This window comes from Callorhinus ursinus, unplaced genomic scaffold, assembly GCF_003265705.2.
Source record: "Callorhinus ursinus isolate GAN/ISIS: 27379988/994484 unplaced genomic scaffold, GSC_fseal_2.0 scaffold71, whole genome shotgun sequence".
Classification (NCBI taxonomy): domain Eukaryota; kingdom Metazoa; phylum Chordata; class Mammalia; order Carnivora; family Otariidae; genus Callorhinus; species Callorhinus ursinus.
In genome coordinates this window covers 2,174,760-2,195,469 of record NW_027397133.1, presented here as the reverse complement: position 1 = coordinate 2,195,469, position 20,710 = coordinate 2,174,760, and the positions used below count along the sequence as shown (strand labels likewise).

Genomic DNA, 20,710 nt, shown 5'->3' with positions numbered 1-20,710 from the left:
CCACTGGGACCTGCCCTAATCCCCTCCCTCCTGGCCCCCCACACTCCACTTCCAACAAAGCAATGACCCTTGGCCTCCATGGCAGCCAGGCAACCCTGCTCCAGGGTTCTGAACTGGAAGGGCATGCAAGGTGTTCCTTAAAGGGACCCAAGAGAGCTGGCATCACACATATATATAGTGTGTATATGTATATATATATATGGCTTATATATTAGATGTATATGGCTTATCTATTAGATATATTAGATATATATAATATATTATATATTAGAAACGTATAAGATGACCTGTGTCAACTGCTACCGATCTGTAACTTGCTGCCACTTCTTGTGGAAAAATAAATGGGGAAAACTACAACTGCCAGGAGGCGAAGGCAGGGGCCTCTTTGCCCGCGGAAGTGGCCTCATTTTCCCCCTGCCTGCAGGGAACTGTAGTTCTCTTCGAAAGCCTCCGCTTTCCTTTCGCCTAAAAAGCAGGAAATGCGGCGTCTAGCGGTAGAGCTTCCGAGAAAGGAGGAGAGGCTTTCGAGAACAGACCAGCGACTCCGGCAAGGGGCGGGCCGCTAGACAGGGACCCAGGAGCCTGGAGCCAGCGCGGACCAATCAGGCCCCGGAGGGCGAGTCCTCTGCGGGAAAGTGGGCGTGGCCTAGGGGGGAAATCACCCGAACGCGCCGGAGGTCCCAGCCCGGGAAAACGCCCTCTGCGGTGAAGGAAAGGTGAGGGGCTTGGGTGGGGGGGGGTGTCCTAGATTGGGTCCTGGGGAGGAGCGGGAGAAGGGGACCAGAGGGCTGGAAAACTGGGTCTCGGGGAGGATGGACTGGGCACCAGTACTCCTAGATCCTGGCAAAGGAGGAGGCTGGGGGCCTGGATCTTTGGTTCTGGGGAAAAGGGGTTGAGATCCTGGATTCCTGAGTCTGAGCGAAGAGGCTGGGTGCTGGGAGCCAGGACTCCTGGGTCTAAGGAAGGAAGAGCTGGACGTGCGGAATCCTGTGTCCCGGGAAACGAGACGCTTTTGAGTCTTCACTCTTAGAAGGGGGGTGCGGGCGGCTCTGGGGGGTCCAGACTCCTGGGTCCAGGGGAGTAGGCGACTTGGGACAGACATTATCCACCTCTCTGCCCCCCACAGGCCACGCCGCCATGCCTTCCTCTGGGCCCCGCGCAGCCCTCCTCCTCCTGCTGTCACCGCTGCTGCTGCTGCGCGCTGTTCTGGCCGTGCCCCTGGAGCGGGGGGCGCCCAAACAGGAGACCCCCGCGACCGAGAGCCCCGTGAGTGGCCTGCCCTGCTTTCCAGTCAGGTGTTTGCAAGTGGTACTACGATCCCCGCGGATCCCCGTCGCCCCTGGGTGGATACTTCCCCCACGGCCGCGGCTCGGAGTTTGCCTGCCATTCTTTGCAGTCCCGGGGCTTTGACGTGGTGAAAAACTCGGGGCGGGTGTGTGTGGGGGGGGTGTGGGTGTGGGTGTGTGCGTGCGCGTGCGTGCGTGCATATTTCTAAGTCCCTGGCTCTGAGGTGTGGGGAAATCAGGTCAGATTTTAAGTGACAAATCTGCATTACCCCCTAGCTTAATCTGTATTCTTTTAAGAACCCCCTCCCCCAAGAAGGAATCCGAAAAAAAGAACTACATTTCCCAGTAGCACCTTGGGCAGGTGGTGTTCCTTAACTGGGGTGTTCTGGCTTCATGGAGCTCGTGGGAGTTGAAAATTATGAAGGTAATTCCAACATGTGTTTATCAAATGCTATGAAACCTTTGGTCTCAGGGAATTTGGAACTTTAAAGATCCTCAAGGCCGAGGCCCTGATTCGTGGCCTGAATCCTATAGCTTTCATCAGCAATGGGCACATGACTGTCTCTGGAAGGGATCATTCCATGCTCCCGTATAGCGGTCCCGATCTTGTGAGTTAGGCCTCTGCTTGGTGAAATCTTTGCAAACACAGAAGGGCACTTCCGAGTCCCCTTTCCCTTCATTCATCTCACACATTTCTTGAGAATGGGCACCAGAGTGATGGTCAGGGAGGAAGGGTCACGAGCTGAAATCTGAAGTGCAAGGAAGAACATTCCACGCAGGGGCAGCCTGTGGTGTGGAAAGCAGAGTGAGTAGAGAGACATGGAGGTGGCCAATGTGACTGGAAGGGGGGTGGTGGGAGGCAGGTCGTGTGGGGCCTCAATGGGTGCTCTTCAACCTTACTTTATAGATGAGGAAGCAGAGGCACAAGAGAGTTTAAGTAACTTGCCCAAGGACTGAGGTTTCCAGGTTTAGCAAATAAAAACACAAGACAGTTAAAACTGAATTTCACATAAGCATGAATAATTTTGAGTATAAGTACACTCCAGCAGTATATTTATACTATAAGTTATTCATTGTTTATCTGAAATTTAAATTGAACTAGGCATTCTAGCTGTCCCAACAAGGTCCCCTAGCTAGTAATTGGCAGATTTGGGATTCCAGCCCATTGGCTAAACAATCAAAATGTCCACACCTTGGGGCTCCTGGCTGCCTCAGTCGGTAGGGCATGAGACTCTTGATCTCGGGGTTCTGAATCCGAGCCCCACACTGGGTGTAGAGGTTACTAAAAAAATAAACTTAAAAAAAAAAAGATGTCAACACCTTAGTTTCCAGAACCTGCGACTCTCTTACCTTATAGGGCAAAAGAGTGTTGGCAGGTGTGATTGAGACAAAGCTCTTGAGATGGAAAAGTTATCCCGTATTATCCAGGTGGGTCCAACGTAATCACAAGTGTTCTCTATAAGAGGGAGGCAGGAAGGTCAAAGTCAGAGGTGATGTGATGATGTAAGCAGAGGTCACAGTGATGCAGGATCATGTGCCAAGGAATGCAGGCAGCCTCCAGCTGCTGGAAAAGGCAAGGAAACAGATTCTCCCCTAGAGCTTCCAGAATAAGTTCGGCCCTGTCTACCTGTTCTGGGCTTCTGACCTCCAGAACTCTAAGAGAATACATTTGTGTTGCTCTAAGCCATTTAATCTGTGACACTCTGTTCCAGAAGCAACAGGAAATTGGTATACCCACAATGGCATGGCCGAGCCATCAGCACCTGGCTATCAAGCACCTACTGTGTGCTCCCTACATACAGAATGATAGCATTAATAGATCGAACGTCTCCTATGTCCTTAGCATCATGCCAGATCCTTTATCTCATGTACTTTTCACCACGGCGCTGAGACGTAGGGAATTTATTGCCTATTTTCAAATGGAAGAGGGAGGCCCAGGAAGAAGAGAGTACCACCCACCTACACATGGCAGGTCTGGGTCCAGGAGCCTAGGGATTTTTGTCTGTCTTGTTCACTTGCTGGGTCCCCTAGCATAGCGCCTGGCATGCGGTAGGAGCTCGGTGATTGCTTGATGAAAGACAAATGAGTGTATGTTTCGCTGCTTGCCAACAAACACTCATGCGTCCACCCTGAGCACCCACTCTGTGCACAGCGTTGGGCTGGGTGTCTGTCTCCCCGTGTGATGTTTACTTCATCTCCACTAACGGCCTGGGAAGAGATGAGTGCTGGGGCCCAGAAGATCAGGCGGCTTGCCTGGGGTTACAGAGCAGATGGGGATCAGAACTGGGGTCACCTGGCTCTAGAGCCTTCATCCCATGGGGTAGGCCTGCCTCTTGGTGCAAGCAGGGGGTCTCGGGGTCCTGCAGCCGGTGCCCGGGGAGCGGGGCCTGGGTCCTACGTGCAGGGAGAAACCAGAGGGGGGTAGGGGCTGGGCTGCTACGTTCATCCCTGACCCCTCAGGACACAGGCCTGTACTACCACCGGTACCTCCAGGAAGTCATCAACGTGCTGGAGACCGATGGGCATTTCCGCGAGAAGCTGCAGGCTGCCAACGCTGAGGACATCAAGGTGCGGCTGGGCGCGAGCCAGGTGGGAGGGGAGGAGGGGCGCGCGATCGGAGGACAGAGTTCAGGTAAAGGACCGGCTTCCCTAAACAGTCCACGTTGCTCCAGGGCTCGCCATACGGAGGCACGGGAGGCACTTCTCAGTGCCACACGGCCGGGAAGGGATGTGAGGAGCACAGAGTGTGCGGTTAAGCCTGGCTGCAGTTGGCACAGGCTCCCGCTGTCCGCTTTACCCTTCGATGCTGTGTGGCCGCCCCTCGCCGTGCCTGTTTCCCCATCTGCAAAGCGGGCGCAGTAGCAGAATCCGCATTACAGGGTTCAGGTTAGGATTCACCCGAGGTAAGACGCATCAAGGGCTGAGATGTGCAGGCTAGCGGTCCTTGTACCTGCCGGGTGCGTGTGGTTCAACTGAGTCCTCGGCGTAGTGTGCTCTGCTCAGGGAAGAATTCAAGACACAGGAGGTGCGGTTCCGGCTCCCCTCCCCTCTAGCTCACGGGAGGCCTCCAGAGGGGCCGAGATTGTCCTCATTTTATAAAGGCAGACGTGGAGACCCTCGTGGCAGGGTTTGTCCTTCCTATGGGCCCAGTTTCCCCGCAGGGCTGGCTGATGCGGGCTGCCCCGCCATGAGGAAACAGGGCCGGCTGGCCCGCCTTCCTCCTCCCCATCCCACCGCACACAGACCCCCCTTCCCTGTACAGGGGTGTGTGGGAATGCCCCATGTGGAGGAGCCTCCTTGAGTCTTTAAACGCCTCGGTCCAGGAGAGGGCCCAGGTGACCCTGCAAACCTCCCAGCATTCCTGGGGCTGTCATCTGTCCCTACCCACCGGCCCCCAGGGAAGGACCGGCAGAACCCGAGACCACAGAGCCCAGCCCCTCCTGCTGCCCAGCTGGGAAAACCTGAGGGGCAGCCCTCTCCACCTCCACCAAGGTCCAAGGTCATACCACTGGGCAGTGACCTTGGAAGCAGGGTGGCCAGTTCGGCAGGCAGGGCGTGGAGTGGGACGGTGCCTGGGTACAATCCCAGTTCCTCCTCACGCGCTCTGGGCTGAGTGGCCGCACCCTCTGGGCCTCGGTGTCTTTCTCAGAAACCAGGAGGCCTGATGCAACATTTTCTATGACGTGAGACGTGGTTGTGTGGGTGGGCAAAAATCCCACTTCAAGTGCTCCCTCGGGCACAGCATAAGGCTGCGGTGGATGTTAGTCGTCATCCTTGGGGCAGGGGGCAGTAAGGTCCGCTCCAGTTCTGAGGTCCCGAGCAGGAAAAGGATGTGGGGAGACACGACACCAACCTGGTGTCCTCACTGTCCGAGGGACCTCGGGCAAGTGGCTGCTCCTGCTGGGCCTCAGTCTATCCATCTGTAAAATGGGGCTGTGGGCAGGATTAGAGGACAGACCCGGGGAGTCCAGCGCAGGGCTTGGCCCAGAGTAGATGCTTGACTGGTTGGGGTGAATAGGACTGTCACTCTGGTCACCATGTCCCGTTGCCTATCAAGGGCCACGGGCCCTGCGGGCTGGGGAACCCCGATGTGAGTCTCAAGTGACCGAAAAAGCAGCCGGAGCAGTGACAGATAGCAGAGGGCCCTGGGGGAGGCCCCAGGAGGACACAGTCCAGTGTGACAAGTGAGAGAGGACTTCTAGAGCAAGGATGCCCCTTACCCAAGTGAGGTTGGAAGTCTGAGTGGGGATGTCCGTGGTGTAGAAGTTGTTGCAGTGGGGTGGGGTGGGGTGGGTAAAGGCATGGCATTTCAGACAGCGAGAACTGTGTGTACAAACAAAGCATTCTGGTACCTTCTGCTGTCTGCCTGGGGTTCCTGATCACTGACACAAAGATGGGCGATGGGGCTGGAGAGGTGGGTGCATATGGGGTCTTGAGTGCTGGGCGAAGGGATTTTGTCCTGGGGGCCCTGGGGAGCCATGGGGGCTGTGAGCAGGAGAGGGGTGGGGTCAGCTCTGAACAGACAGAATCTGAAGTGACAGGAGGGGCAGCTCACAGAAGGCACCCCGGGGAGGGGAGCAGGGAGTTGCTGGGAGGTTCTTTCCAAGGGAGATGCTGTGGGCTTTGAGTGTCGAAGGGCCATGAGGATCTGCTTAGGCTTGGAAAGGGGTGGCGGGAGAGACTCCTAGGCAGAGGGACTAACCAGCATGTGCAAAGACCAGGAGGAGGGAAGGAGCCTTGAGTGTGGGGGCCGATACCCAGTTGGTGTTGCTGGAACCGAGTGTGATTTGGTGGATGGCAGGGCACGGGGCTGCCGAGGTGGGCAGGGCCTCAAACGCTGGGCTGAAGGGCTGGACCTTGTCTCAGAGGCTGGAGGAGCGGGTGGGGCAAGGGTCTGTAAGCTTTCCAGGCTTCACAAAGCCGGTAGAAGGTTCCAGAGAGGGCAGAGAAAGGTCGAGGCTGCCCCGTGCGCCCCCTCCCAGGCCCCCCAGCCTGACCAGCGTCCCCTCTCCATTCGGGCAGAGTGGAAAGCTGAGCCGGGAGCTGGACTTTGTCAGCCACCATGTCCGCACCAAGCTGGACGAGCTCAAGCGGCAGGAGGTGTCCCGGCTGCGGATGCTGCTCAAGGCCAAGATGGATGCAGAACAGGAGCCCAGTAAGCAGGGGTGGGTGGAGCTGGTGGGGTGGGATGGCCTCCCTCCTGGGGACTCACTACCCCCACCATAAGATGTGCATAGAAGATTGATCGAGTTTTCTTTCTAGAACAATCTACCGCTCCCATGACTGTGGTTGGTAGGCTGTTTTTTGTTTCTCCGTTTTGTTTTCGTTTTTTTTTTTTTTTAATTTTTATTTTTAAAAACCACGGTCATTTAAAATGTTGCTGCAACTTCAAACTTCCAGGAAAGTTGCAAGAATAGTACAAAAAGCTCCTGAATACGCTTCACCCAGATGAGCCAGTTCGCCATTTCCGAGTTCCTTGTAGACTGTATCTCTTTTCACCAATTCAGTGAGGTTCCTCAGAAGCAGGGCGTTCTCCTGCCTAACTACCATGCGGTGATCAAAGTCAGGAAACTGCAAAGGGTACTCGGTATTTTTCCTTGCTTTGTTATTCTCTGTCTGCCCCGCTGGGATGATTCTGATTTGCTGACATTTATACTTGAGACTATATTTTATAAGTCTAATTATTTGGCTGGAAAAAGGAAAAAAATGTACCTGGAAGAGAGAGGCAGGTTTAGATTCCAAGATCCCACCCTACTTCTGACATTCCTAGATAGGGTTTGTCGGCAACTTCATTCCTTTTTAGGGCCAATGTACGGATAGACCAGGATGGGTTTATCTATTCATCAGTTGATGGATATCTGGGTTGTTTGCACCCTTAGTGCTAATATATATTTTTTATCTTAAGAAAATGTTTTTAAGATTTTATTTATTTGAGAGAAAGAGAGAATGAGCTGTGGGGAGGGGCAGAGGGAGAGAAAGAGAGAGAGAGAAGCAGACTCCATGAAGAGCTGGGAGCCCGATGCGGGGCTCGATACCAGGACCCTGAGACCACGACCTGAGCCGAAGTCAGACGCCCCTCTTTTCATTTCTACCTGACTCCACTGATCCATTGACCAACCATGTCTCAAGTCCAACTGTGTGCCGGGCACCAGGCGGGTGCTGGAGCTCCACGGTGGCCAGACAGCCTGAGTACGCACCCACGCCTGTCCTGCTGCTTTAACTATTATAGCTTCAGAGTCTGGCCACGTCGCACATCCATTGCTGCCGCTTGGGTCCTGCTGGATCACTGCCTCCTCCCTGGCCTCCTCCCCAGGCTCCCTGCTGCCACCCCTCCTTTGGGTGCTCTTCCCCACGCCTTCCCCCCCATCAGCAGCCAGGGGGATCCTGTAGCTGTTTCCTATGGCCACTGTAGCAAATTACCCGAAATTCAGTGGCTTAAAACAGCACACACTGGGGCGCCTGGGTCGCTCAGTCGTTAAGCGTCTGCCTTCGGCTCAGGTCATGGTCCCAGGGTCCTGGGATCGAGCCTCACATCGGGCTCCCTGCTCCGGGGGAAGCCTGCTTCTCCCTCTCCTGCTCCCCCTGCTTGTGTTCCCTCTCTTGCTGTGTCTCTCTCTGTCAAATAAATAAAATCTTTAAAAAACAAAACCAAAAAAACCCCAATAGCACACACTGATTCCCTTACAGTTGGGAGATGAGAATCTGAAACCAGTTTCTCCGGGCGAAAATCAGAGTGTCCGTGGGGCTGTGTTCCTTCCAGAGGCTCTAGGGGACAGCCTGTTGCCTTGTCTTTTCTGGCTGCTAGAGTGGCATTCCTTGGCAGGTGGCCTCTTCCTCCATCCTCAAAGCTAGCATGTAGCCTCTGTGTTCAGGGGTCACGTGGCCTTCTACTATAGTTGGATCTCCCTCTGCCTCCCTCTTTTTTTTTAAGATTTATTTATTTGAGAGAGAGCACGCATGCGTGCTTAAGAGCATGAATGGCGGGAGGGGCAGAGGAAGAGAGGAGGCCGACTCTGTGCTGAGCGTGGACCCCAATGCTGGGCTCGATCTCACGACCCTGAGACCATGACCTGAGCCGAAATCAAGAGTCGGAGGCTTAACCCACTGAGCCACAAGGTGCCCTTGCCTCCCTCTTAGAGGAACCCTTGTGATTAGGTTGGATCTCCTGGGTAATCCGGGATCAACTTCCCATCTCAAGATTCTTAATTTAATCACATCTGTAAAAGTCCCTTTTGCCACCTGAGGTCTCCTAGTCACAGGTTCCAGGGTTCAGGGCGTGGGCATCTCGGGGGCCGTGACGCAGCCCACCACAGCACCCAGTCCATGGCCTGTCCCTCCTCTGCTTAGAACCCACCGTGGCTCCCCAGTGCTCAACAGGCCCAAAGTCCACAGTCCTCACTGCTGCTCTGCCCGCCCAGCCCCTCCCTTCACAGGCGCCCTCTCCCCACCCTCTCCTGTCAGCAGTTTTAGTAATGCTGGTGTGCAACACGTCTCTGTCACCTCTGGACCTTGGCCCAGGCGCTTCCCTCTGCCTGGGACATTCTCGGTGGCTGGCTGGGCTTCTGTCTCAGCTCCCATCCGGACTGGGCTGCACGAAGGGGGCTCCGTTCGTTTCAGTCCTTGGGGTCGTGTGTGTTCGTCCTCTGTCCTCTGCTGGGTGCTGGGGAGCAGATGCTGAGGCTGTCTGGGTTCCGTTGCGTCCCCAGCGCCGGGCACCGAGTCTGGCCCAGGGTAAGGGGCTCAGCACGTGCCTGAGGCCTAAATAATGCACCATGAAATTTGATCTTTGTCTGTGTCCTGAGTGCCTGTCCCTCCTCTGGGCTCAGCCTGGCCAGAGCTGCCTCCATGGCCCGGGATCCCAGCCTCCGTGTGTGTGTGTGTGTGTGTGTGTGTGTGTGTGTGTGTGTGTGTCTCCCCCTCCCCAGGAGCCACTGGAGGGCTGGCCTGGGTCTGAGTCACATGGTGGCGGGGGCAGGAGGCCTTGGGAGATGTGCGCTCAGTGGATGCCTGGCTGTTGAGGGTGTGCTTTCTCCCTTCCTTCCTGATAACCCTACCCCTTCCTTACTGCTTGGGAACTCCCGGGCACGGAGAGTGCCGCCCGAGCAGGGGCCTGTTTGATGACAGTCTCATACAGGGAGGTTGCATGACTTTGCTAACAAAGTACCATAGACGGGCTGGTTTTAGCAACAAAGATTTATGGTCTCACAGCCCTGGAGGACGGAAGTCCAAGATCAAGTTGTGGCAACATCAGTTCCTTCTGATGGGGATCGGCTCTGGGTCTCTCTCTTGGGCTTGGAGAGGGCCAGCTTCCACCTCTTGTCTTCTCCTGGGGTGTCCAAATTTTTTTCCCTTTTAGAAGGAAACCAGTCCTATTGGATTTGGGTCCATCCTGTGACCTCATTTTAACTTGATCACTTCTGGGAAGACCCTCTCTGCCGATTAGGTCACATTCTGAGGTGCTAGGGGTTAGGACTCCCAACAGATGGATTTTAGGGCACGTAATTCAACCCCTAACAGGGCTTGAGTTTATGTGCTCCGGAGCCCAACGACCAGTTCTAATACTCCCTCTGCCAATTCCTAGATAGTGGTGACCTAGACAAGTCCCTTACCCTCTCTGGGCCTCAGTTTTCACATCCGTAAAATGGGATTACCATAGAACCTATGTCGAAAGATTTTTGTGAAAAATAAATGCATTAGGGATGCTTGCGTGGCTCAGTCGGTTAAGCATCTGCCTCCAGCTCGGGTCATGATCCTGGGGTCCTGGGATGGAGCCCCGCATCGGGCTCCCTGTTCCACGGGAAGCCTGCTTCTCCCTCTCCCCTGCTTGTGTTCCCTCTCAGGCTGTGTCTCTCTGTCAAATAAATAAATAAAATCTTTTAAAAAATACATTAATATATTTAATGTGTTTAAAGCAGAGCCTGGCATATAGTAAGTGCTCAATACATGTTAATAATTATTATGGTTATTGTTGTTTTAAGCATCAGAGTGAGTTGTGGCATCACCTCCTCCAGAAAGCCCTCCCAGATTGCCCCAGGCTCATTCAGGCCATCCTGTAGGCTTTCCCAGTGCCCCCTGGGACCTCCTTTAGAGCACATCTAGCCCAGGATAGGGATTTTGAAAGAAAGAACATTCCGTGAGTTTTTTTGATTGTTTGTTTGTTTTTGTTTTTGTTTTAATACTTGTCCCTCATCCAGATGTACAGTTGGATCACCTGAGCCTCCTGAAGCAGTTTGAACACCTGGACCCTCAGAATCAGCACACCTTTGAGGCCCGGGACCTGGAGCTGCTGATCCAGACGGTAGCGAGGGGCGAGGGGAGGGGGGCTACAGGCAGTGGACTGAAGGAGGCTTTATGGAAGGGGAGAAGGGAACGGAGCCCAGGACATGCACCCGATCATCCTGGTGTTCTCTGAGGTCAGTGGCTGCAGAGGCCCAGGCGGTGCCCAGAAGCCCTCCCCAGATTCTCTCTGGGAGAGTGGAGGTGTAGGCAGCACGGGCTGGGCTCCCTTCAGACCTGGTTTCAAATCCGTCCTCGGCTTTGTCCTTCCCATATGACTTGGGTGGGGACGGGGCAGGGGAGGAGGCGCTGTCCCCTCTCTGTCCTCGTGGGAGGCAGGATCATGCCCCCCCCAAGATGTCACACCCCACACATCCTAATCAGCAGAACCTGTGACACATGACCTCACACGGTGACAGAGATTTTGCAGATGTGATTAAGTTGAGGGTCCTGAGCTGCTGAGATTACCCTGGGTTATCCGGTGGGCCCTCCATGTCCTCACGGCGGGACGTGTGACTACCTTAGGAGGCGGCAGTGTGAAGCAAGGTGCTCCGTTGCTGGCTTCGCAGATGGAGAAAGGAGCCACCAGCGTGGAAGGCAGCTCTAGAACCCAGAAGAGGCAAAGAAAAGGGTTGTCCCCGAGTCTGTAGAGGGAGCATAGCTTGGCCTCCACTGTAATTTGAGCTCCGTGAAACTAATTTCACATCTCTGGCCTCCATACTGTAAGATGATAAATGTGTATTATTTTTTCTTTTCCTTCTTTCTTTCTTTCTTTTTTTTCTAAGTAGGCTCCACACCCAATGTGGGGCTTGAACTCACAACCTTGAAATCAAGAGTCATGTGCCTGACAGACTGAGCCACCCAGGCGCCCCTGAATGTGTGTTGTTTTAAGCCACCAAATGTATGATCATTTGTTATAGCAGCCATAGGAGCTAATTAGAGTCCTTCTCTGAGAAGTGGGACCTCCAGCCCAGCCTCATGGGGAACGCCAAGAGCGGTGGGGCTGGGGAGTGCAAGGGGATCCCCCCCAGACCTGCCCCTGCCTCTCCCCGCTCACCTTCCTTCCAGGGGTCCCCAGCACCTCCTGGACAAAGCCCAGCCGCCTGGCCTGAGCCCTGCTCTTCTGCCCTACTGGAGCGCCATCTAGTGGCCACGAAGATAATAGCAGACAATCGCGTCTATTCCTGGCATTGGGCTCAGTCCCTGAGGGGTGGTTTTGCCACTCATTTCCAGAACATTCCAGAAACTGTCCACTTTTCTCCAGCCCCACTGTCCTTCTCCTGGTTTCAACTCCCATCGTCTCTCATAGCCGCTTCCTCACTGGGCTCCCTGCTTCTGCCTTCTAAGCTCGCCGGCAGGACTTCTCAACTCAGCACTCTTGACGTTTGGGGCTGGATAATTCTTTGTTGTGGGGGATGTCTGTGCGTTGTATGACGTTTAGCCGCATCCCTGCTCTTTACCGACTCCATGCCTGTAGACCTACCCTCGTTGTGACAACCAAAAATGTCCTCACACTTTGACAATGGTCTCCTGCGGACCAGTCACCCTGGGTTGAGAATCCGTTCCCCACACAACAGCTGTGTTTGTTTCCTATGCTGCCCTGTAACAAATTACCACAAACTTAGTGGCTTAAAACACCTTGAAATTACTGTACGGTGTAGACCAGAAGCCAAGAAGGGTCTCACTGGGGGTGGTAGTTTGCCATGGCTGCAGCAACTTACTACGGACTCAGTGACTTAACACAACAGAAACGTGGGGCGCCTGGCGGGCTCAGTCAGTAGAATGCGTGACTCTTGATCTCGGGGTTGTGCGTTCGAGCCCCATGTTGGGTGGAGAGGTTACTTAAAAAGTAAAAATATTTTAAAATTAAAAAAAAATAAAAATAATGTATGATGACTAACATAATAAAATAAAACTAAAAATCATAAAAATAAAATAAAAATAAAAACAGAAATGTATTCTCTCACGGTTCTGGAGGCCAGAAGTCCAAAATCAGTATCCCTGAGCCAAAACCAAGGCTTTGGCAGAGCTGTACTCTCTTCAGAAGCTTTAGGAAAAAAACCCACTTCTTGCCTCTTCCGGCCTCTGGAGGCTGCCAGCATTCAGCAACTTGTAGACCCATCACTCCAGCCTCTGCCTCCACGGTGTTGTCACACAGCCCTAGTGGGATTTGTTCACACAGCAGAGCCTGGATTTGAACCCTGGGCAAAGTAATCAGAGACCTAGCCTTCTTTATCACCGAGCTGTACTGCTTTCCCTATTAAGTCCACCTTGCGTGTTGTTCCTTATCGCTTATTTCTCCAAGATCTTTACTTTATTTTATTTTTAAGTAATCTCTATACCCAAGCCTCACGGCTCGAACTCACAACCCTGAGATCAAGAGTCGCATGCTCCACCCACTGAGCTTAGCCAGGCGCCCCTATTCCTCCAAGATCTTGAGATTGTGGAGGACTTTTGAAAGAGCTGGGTTAATGTTCTTACTGTGTAGGGGTGCTTGGCTGACTCAGTCAGAAGACCCTGGGGCCCTTGATCTCAGAGGGTCATGAGTTCGAGCCCCATGTTGGGTGTAGAAGTTACTTAAATAAATAAACTTTTAAAAAAGTTGTTACTGTGTAACCATTCTAATCTCTTTTGAACAAATAGACAGAGGAGGCTGTGTCATGGGGCAAGAGTGGGTCATAGAGATCAAGAAGTGAGCTCAGGACATGGAAGCCAGGACTGGGTAGAGGTGGGGGTGGCCCTTGACCGTGTTCAAGGCGGAGGACCTGTAATTTGGAGGTTGAAATTAGGGCCTGGATGTGGCGGTGAGACGAGAAGGACTGTCTGCCTTTCCCCAGGCCACCCGGGACCTTGCCCAGTATGACGCGGCCCATCATGAAGAGTTCAAACGCTACGAGATGCTCAAGGAACATGAGAGACGCCGTTACCTGGAGTCACTGGGAGAGGAGCAGCGAAAGGAGGCAGAGAGGAAGCTGGAAGAACAACAGCGCCGGCACCGAGAGCACCCCAAAGTCAATGTACCTGTAAGAAGCCCCCCCACAATGAGGCTACCCCCCGCTGGTGTCCAACTCTCCAAGCGCCACAAGATGAGAAAGTAGCTAAAGAATACAATTCCCAGCAGACCCTGAGGCCAGAAGTCCCTTTAGATATGCTCAGGCACGCCAGGGGCTGCTGGGAGTTATAGTTTTTCTTGCTTGAGGGAAATGACATTTGAGGGAAGGGGGGACTCAGACTTCTTGCTCATGAGCCCCTGGCTCTCCCCTCCACAGGGCAGCCAAGCCCAGTTGAAGGAGGTGTGGGAGGAGCTGGATGGATTGGACCCCAACAGGTTTAACCCCAAGACCTTCTTCATACTGCATGGTAAGGTGGGGAGGAGCCCCCAGACCCAGGCTGAACCCGGAGGCTCTGACCTTTCTGGGGCCTGAATACTAGGAAGAGGTGTCTCCATCACAGTGGGGCTTAGCAGGCCAAAGAGAACTGAGCCTGTCCCTCCTGTTGGTCTGGAAGGCTACACACTTCCCCATTGCTAGGGTCTTCCATCGAAGAACTAGGCCACTTTTCTGGGATACACCAGATTTTTTGGTTCTCGGGACTGGCGGATACCCACTGACTGAGCCACCCAGGCTTGACTAGGCTGGGCACCCCCGCCCATAGCAGCCCAGGAGTCCTGTTGCCAACGGTGGGCTGCTTCCAAATAAACAGGCCTCCAGGGACTGAGAAGCTACCTTTCCCATGGTGTTTCAGACATCTCCTTTATTCTCCTCCTCTCTAGAAGCTTAACCCAGGGTTGCCAGGCCCCCTCAGATGTGCCTAGGACCCTGCCCCAGAAGCTGCAAGCAGTCAACGGACCTTAACGGGGCCTGGTCCATTCATTCAGCAAACATCTACTAAGCCCCCTCTAAGACCAAGCGTCATGGCAACCCTGGATCCCGCTGTGAACAAAACAAAGTTCCCTCCTCTCACGTAGCCAGTGATCAGGCAAACCAGTAACTCTGTATTTCAGTGGATCTAAAAAACCGGGTAGTGTAAGATATTCTAGAATTTTTACACAAGCTGCCCATTAAATTAACACACCACCGATGACCAGATGTCTTTTGATCTCAGGGATAATCAAATCGCAGGGGAGGGGTTACATCTTACAGTCAAGGAAGTGGATTCTATAATAGCGTCTGGGGCAGTGATAACAGAAAAGTAACATGGGAAAGCCAATAGCAGGCTTACGGGCCTAGAGTGTGTCATACCCACCAGCCCCATGTGGCTATTGAGCTCTTGAAACGTACCGAGGAACTGAATTCTTTTTTAGTTTTGAGACGTGAGTTTTTTAAAAATTTGTAACTGTGGTAAAATACACTTAACGTGAACTGTCCTATCTTCAGCCCTTTTTAAGTGTACAGTTGAGGAATGTTAAGGACACCCACACTGTTTTGCAACCAACCTCCAGAATTCTTTTCATCCTTTTGAAACGAAAACTCTTCTGTTAATCAATAACTCCCCGCTCCTCCTCCCCCTAGCCCCTAGCCACCTCCATTCTGGGTGCTGTCTCGATGAATTGGATCATTCTAGCTACTTCACATGAATGGAATCATACAGTATTTGTCTTGTTTGTGACTGGCTTATTTCATTTAGCGTAATGTCGAGGAACCCAAGTTTTCGTGGTCCTTGGCTGTTATTAATTTAAATGTCATGTGCCCCATGTGACTGGTGGCTCCACTGGACAGTGCAGCTCTAGAGAGGTGACATTTGAACTTAGACTCCACTGAGGTGAGAGGTTGAGCCTTGCAGATATTTGGGGGATGTGCGCTCTAGGCGGAGGGAACAGCGAACACGCAGAGGGGAAGAGTGAAGGCGGGTTTCCAAGGTAACGGGAGCCAGATTGCTCAGAACCTTCCAGCCGGGTTAAGGAATTTGGATTCTATTCTCTCTGGGATGGGGCACCACAAAAGGGTCTTGGGCAGAGGACTGACACCATCAGCCTTAAGGGCTGACCAAATCCAGCTGGCTGCCATGCGGAGGATAGGCTGTCCGGTGTGAGGGCCAAAGCCATGAGGAGGCCAGAGATGCTGGTGGCTGTGCCATGGGAAATAGGGAAGAGTGGTTGGATTCTGGATTTATCTTGAAGGTCTAGCTAGTAGGACTCGCAGGTGGACTGGATGAGGATTATGAATGAACATAAGGGTTGAGGGTGACTCCAAGATATTTGGCCCAAGCAACCATATTTGGCAGGGAAGATTGGGAACTAGGTCCATTCGTGTTAAATTGGAGATGTCTGTTAGGCACTTCATGGCAAGGAGAGTTGGCAGTTGGATATTCAGGTGTGGAGGCAGCTTGTGGATGGCATTGAAAGCTGAGGGACTGAAGGGACCCATTTGAAGAGGTGCCGGCCAGTCACGCTCTTTTTGTAATGATGAAAATGTTCTGTGCCACCCAACATGGCCGCCACCAGCTACGTGTGGCTACTGAATGCTTGACCTGTAACAAGTGGGACTGAGAAACTGGGATTTTTATCTTAATCGATTTAAATTTAAATGGCCTGTGTGGCTAGCAGCTACCATGTTGGATTTGAGGATTAGATGGCCTGAGCCCCGGGGCCCATCAATAGGTAGCATGCAGGAGGACGGAGCCAACGAAGGAGAATGAGGGGTATCTGGGAGGAGCGAAGGATGTTCTGGAAGCCGAAGGCAGAAAGTCAAGTAAAACGCAGGTTAAAAAAATTAACCACTGGCTGGGCACCTGGGTGGCTTGGTCAGTGGAGCATGTGACTCTTGATCTCGGGATTGTGAGTTTGAGGCCCACATTCGGTGTAGAGATTGCTTAAAAATAAAATCTTAAAAAAAAATAACCATTGGATTTGCAAGGTCAAGGTTCCTGGCCATCTCTGAAGGACCAGTGTGGGTCCTGATCTGAGTGAGCAGAAGAGGAGGGGACAGTGAGTGTGGCCCATGCGGCCGAGAAGCCTGGAGCCTCGGAGCCATACAAGCTGGGTGGCCCGTAGAGGGGTTCCTCTGGCCTGGGGCTCTCTGGGAGTCGGAGGCCTCTGACACCCCCGGCTCCTGGGCAGAGGGGTTGATCCTGTGCCCAGATCACCAGGTGTTAGAGATCAAGTTGTCCTGTGTGACAACCATCCCAAGGATGGTCCTGATGAAGCCCACCTTCATTTACTTCCTTCTTGGGACCCCAGTTGGTAGGGATCGGGCTGTCCTAGCAATGGGCCAATGGGGCACTGAAGCCTGAAGGATATCATTATATTGTTGGGGACCCAGGGATTCCTGCCCTCTCATAACAGAGCCCACATCAGCCCCCAATTCCTTCTCTAGCAGGTTCCTCAGGGACCTGACCCACCCCACATTCAGTCCCCCCCAAGATACCTTGTTGTTTCCCCCTCAGATATCAACAGTGATGGGGTCCTGGATGAACAGGAGCTGGAGGCCCTCTTCACCAAGGAGGTGAGCGAGCATCTTGGAAGCCGTGGGGGCAGAGGATGCTTACATCCACCATGTGTCCCCTCAGGTCCCCCTGGATGGGAACTCAGGGGAAACTACAACTCCCAGCGGCCCCTGGGACAAAAAGAGGCTACCAGGAGTGGCAGGGTAGCCCCCAGGGACTTCTGGGAGTTTTAAGTTGCCTGCTTGTGTGTGTAAAGAGGCGGAGTAGCCTAGGAGAGAGGTTGCCCTGGACCCCTCAATATCTCCTGCCTCTCGCTTGACCCTGCTTCAGCTGGAGAAGGTGTATGACCCAAAGAATGAAGAAGATGATATGCGGGAGATGGAGGAGGAGCGGCTTCGCATGAGGGAGCACGTGATGAAGAATGTGAGAAGAGGGGACTGGGGTCATGGGGAGGGTTGGGGCAGGGGTGGAGTGAGGCCCAGCTCTGTCGCTTACCCTGGCTCCCCAGGTGGATACCAACCAGGACCGCCTCGTGACCCTGGAGGAGTTCCTCACATCCACCCAGAGGAAGGAATTTGGGGACACCGGGGAGGGCTGGGAGGTGAGGCCATGGAGGATTCTTTGAGTCCTGAATACCTCTCTCCCCCAGCCCCAACCCTTCTTTCAGAGTCTCTGGCCACGTCTCTTACTCTCTGGGTCTCTGCCCCTCCTACCCTGGGTCTCTGCCTCCTTCTGCCTCTGGGTTCTGTCTCCATCTCCCTCTGGGTCTCTGTTCCCCCCTTTCTCTGGGTCTTTATCACCCTCCTCAGCTTCCTCTCAGATCGCTTCTATCCTCACACATGACCCAGGCCTCCCAGCCTTCCCCAGACCTCCTCTGTTGGCGGAGCCCTCTCCAAGGCGGGTGGGCCAAGGCTGACGTCACCCTGCTGAGGGCCCCTGTCCCCGCCTCACAGACAGTGGAGATGCACCCTGCCTACACGGAGGATGAACTAAGGCGTTTTGAGGAGGAACTGGCCGCCCGGGAGGCAGAGCTGAATGCCAAGGCGCAGCGCCTCAGCCAGGAGACTGAGGCCCTGGGGCGCTCTCAGGGCCGCCTGGAGGCCCAGAAGAGAGAGCTGCAGCAGGTGACTGGCCGGGGAGGCTGGGCCCATCCTCTGAGTCCCTGGTGGCCTTTTTCCTTGGGTGTTCAGAGGCTGGGAAGGCCTGTGGCCACTGTGTTCATCACTGGTAGAGCCTCAGGTGGTGACCGCCATCTTGAGTAAGGGCAGATGTGCGCGTCCCTGGCTGCTCTGTGGCTGCCATGTTGGATAAGGGCAGTGGGGCTCTAAGCAGGAAAGTGGGAGGGGGTAAGGCCAAGGACAGAGGAGGAGGTTAGACCCAGCAAGTGAGGCCCATGGGGAAGGGACGGGTTCAGGGCGGCATCGCAAGTTGCCCTGGAGACTTGGCGGCATCCCCTCTTGCCTGTCCAATCTCCCCCGCCCGTCGCAGGCCGTTCTGCAGATGGAACAAAGGAAACAGCAGCAGCAAGGCCAGAACAGCCCAGCCCCTGGTCCCGAGGGACAGCTGCAGTTCCACGCAGACGCAGGTGCTTTGGGCCCCTGGGCACCCCGGGTTGGGGGGGAGTGGCGGGTGCTGGCAGCCGACTCCTGGATCCAAGGGAGGAAGAAGCTGGGATGCCTAGTGCTACCATTTCCTCCCTCCGTTTGCAGACGATGCACCTGTCCCAGCTCCAGCTGGTGACCAGAAGGACGTAGACCCTTCAGAAAAGAAGGCTCCTGATCAGCCCCCTGAGCTGCCCCAGTTGGACACCCAACCCCTGTGATCCTCCTGGGGACCCCCGCTCACTCTGGGTTCCTACGGGGGCAGCGGGTGGGAGCAGGATGAGGAGTCGACATCAACCTCCTCTGGGCGCCAGCGACTTGTGTGGCCACGTGGGGGAGGGGAGGGCCGGGTGGCCCTTCACACATTGCCCCCGAGCCCCGCATCTGCCACCTCAGCTTCCACAGCCTCCCGGTCTGTGGCCCCTTCTTCCGGATCCTCTCCAGCGGGCTGCCTTCTCAAGTCTAGTTGGGCCCTCACTGGGTCACCCTAACTTAGGGAAGTCCTCTCCCTCCCGAGAAGGTTCTGCCTTGTGCCCACCTCCCCAGATGGTTTGGCCTCAGCTGCCCAGGTCGCGGCTACTCGGGCATCCTGCATCCACCCCCACAGCTGCTGGAATTCTGCCTGCTGCCCGGCTTCTGCCAGTTGATGAGGCTTGGGTGGTCCCTCGAGAGGGCCACCGGTGCCTCAAGGGCAGTGTCTTCCCCGTGGCTGGCTGCGAGGGACAGCAGAGTCGTCAGTTGTCAGCACAGCTGATTAGCACTGATCCCAGGAACCCAGACTCTCCCTGACTCCTGGCTTCCGGCTGCCTCAGCCTCCACCCTGACTGCTTGGCTTACAGCCCCAGAAGGGTCCCCAAGCCAACCCTGCCCCAGGATCGGGTTCCAGCCCCTCAGCCTCATGTGGGAGCCCCACCCCCACCCCCTTCTGGCCTTCTCACACCCGTCGGCTCCAAGTTCTGCTCTGTACTCCAGTTCCATCCAAATACACCTTCTGGAACAAGCCGTGCCTCTGTCTTTGTATATACTCTTCCCTCTGAAACCTCATCCCCAAGTCCCCTGCTAAAGTCCCCCTCATTCTGTAAAATTCAACTCAAGCGTAATATCTGAGAGGCTCCATCCTGGCAATTTTTTTGTCCTCTCCTGATAAGTCCACTGTGTACACACACACACACACACACACACACACACACACACACACACCCTTCAGCAGGATCCCAGCCACGTGGATAGAAAGGTTTAGTAAAGAAAAAATACTATCTCCCAACACAAGACATCCCAGGGTAGGGTGATTCCAGGGAACCACTTTCTCCCATATCCTCGTTCTGCTGTGGTCCCAGAGTGGCTGCAGCTGCTCCAGATGTCACACCTGCTGCACCAACAGCTGACGAAGGACATTGGCAGAGGTGACAAATCAGAGCCTCCCCCTACCCTTCCCTGCCAGAGCCTGTTTACCAACACACCACTGGGCATGGGGTAGGTCTGGTTTGGCACCCACAAAGAGAAGGAAGTGTAAAGGAGGCTCAGACAATAAAAATTATCGGAGGAGACCCAAAGCCGGTGGGCACCAAGGGCAGGCGGATCTGCTGGGAGGGGTCCCGCACAGCTCTGGCAGAGCCCAAGCCAGTGGCCCTGAGCCAGCCGGTGGGCCTGCTGGAGGAGGGCAGCAGTGCAGGGAGGGGCCCGAAGCACGTATTTGGCCCCCATGGCTGCTGGGGCGGACAGCGGCCCCGGGCCAGGCATTGGTAGCCTGTGGCCCAGCGACCCGCATCTACTTTCAGAGGCCCCCTTGGGCTGCCGGTGAGGCCTCTGGCAGCATGGAGTAAGGCATCAGGGGAAGGTCACGGTCAAGTATGATCGCAAGGAGCTACGGAAGTGCCTCAGCCTGGAGGAGTGGATCTCGGAGCAGCTCCCTTCCAGAAAGAGGAAGTTGCAGAGTTGGAGACTGATGTGGAGAGATGGGTCAAAGAGCAGCTGGGTGACTGTTACAGACCCACTGAGGCCTCTTTCTCTGGCCTGCTGGTAAGATCCAGGGCCTGCAGAAAGCCCAAACACACCCCAGAAGTAAGGGTCTTCACCCTAGGTGAAAGGTGGCACCCAGAGGATGATCACTGGCCCCCAACCTCATGGCAACAGCCATGGGGGGGGGAGGACGCGGTGGGTGGC

General features: G+C 54.5%; 1 protein-coding gene across 4 annotated transcripts; it reads left to right on the top strand.

Moving 5' to 3' along the window:
* The first annotated feature begins 562 nt into the window (after positions 1-562).
* NUCB1 (nucleobindin 1) lies at positions 563-19,547 on the top strand. Of its 4 annotated transcripts, none has more exons than XM_025849589.2 (13): positions 563-716; positions 1,127-1,266; positions 3,780-3,854; positions 6,309-6,441; positions 10,481-10,584; positions 13,400-13,585; positions 13,832-13,922; positions 16,947-17,005; positions 17,277-17,369; positions 17,455-17,547; positions 17,900-18,070; positions 18,435-18,531; positions 18,656-19,547. In XM_025849589.2, exons 2-13 carry the CDS (start codon positions 1,138-1,140, stop codon positions 18,766-18,768), a joined length of 1,344 nt encoding a protein of 447 aa, XP_025705374.1. In that variant the 5' UTR covers positions 563-716; positions 1,127-1,137; the 3' UTR covers positions 18,769-19,547. The 4 variants fall into 4 exon arrangements, with proteins under 4 accessions (XP_025705374.1, XP_025705372.1, XP_025705376.1 ...); XM_025849587.2 differs by having other exon boundaries at positions 3,747-3,854; XM_025849591.2 differs by lacking the exons at positions 563-716; positions 1,127-1,266 and adding an exon at positions 1,518-1,710 and having other exon boundaries at positions 3,747-3,854.
* The last annotated feature ends 1,163 nt before the right edge of the window (positions 19,548-20,710 follow it).

What these genes read in the sequence shown, in the direction of transcription:
- NUCB1 (XM_025849587.2), top strand. Translation starts at nt 1,138, where the DNA reads ATGCCTTCCTCTGGGCCCCGCGCAGCCCTCCTCCTCCTGCTGTCACCG. An exon ending in GGATGCAGAACAGGAGCCCA is followed by an intron (nt 6,442 to 10,480) that starts GTAAGCAGGGGT and finishes TCCCTCATCCAG; the next exon opens with ATGTACAGTTGGATCACCTG. An exon ending in ACCCCAAAGTCAATGTACCT is followed by an intron (nt 13,586 to 13,831) that starts GTAAGAAGCCCC and finishes TCCCCTCCACAG; the next exon opens with GGCAGCCAAGCCCAGTTGAA.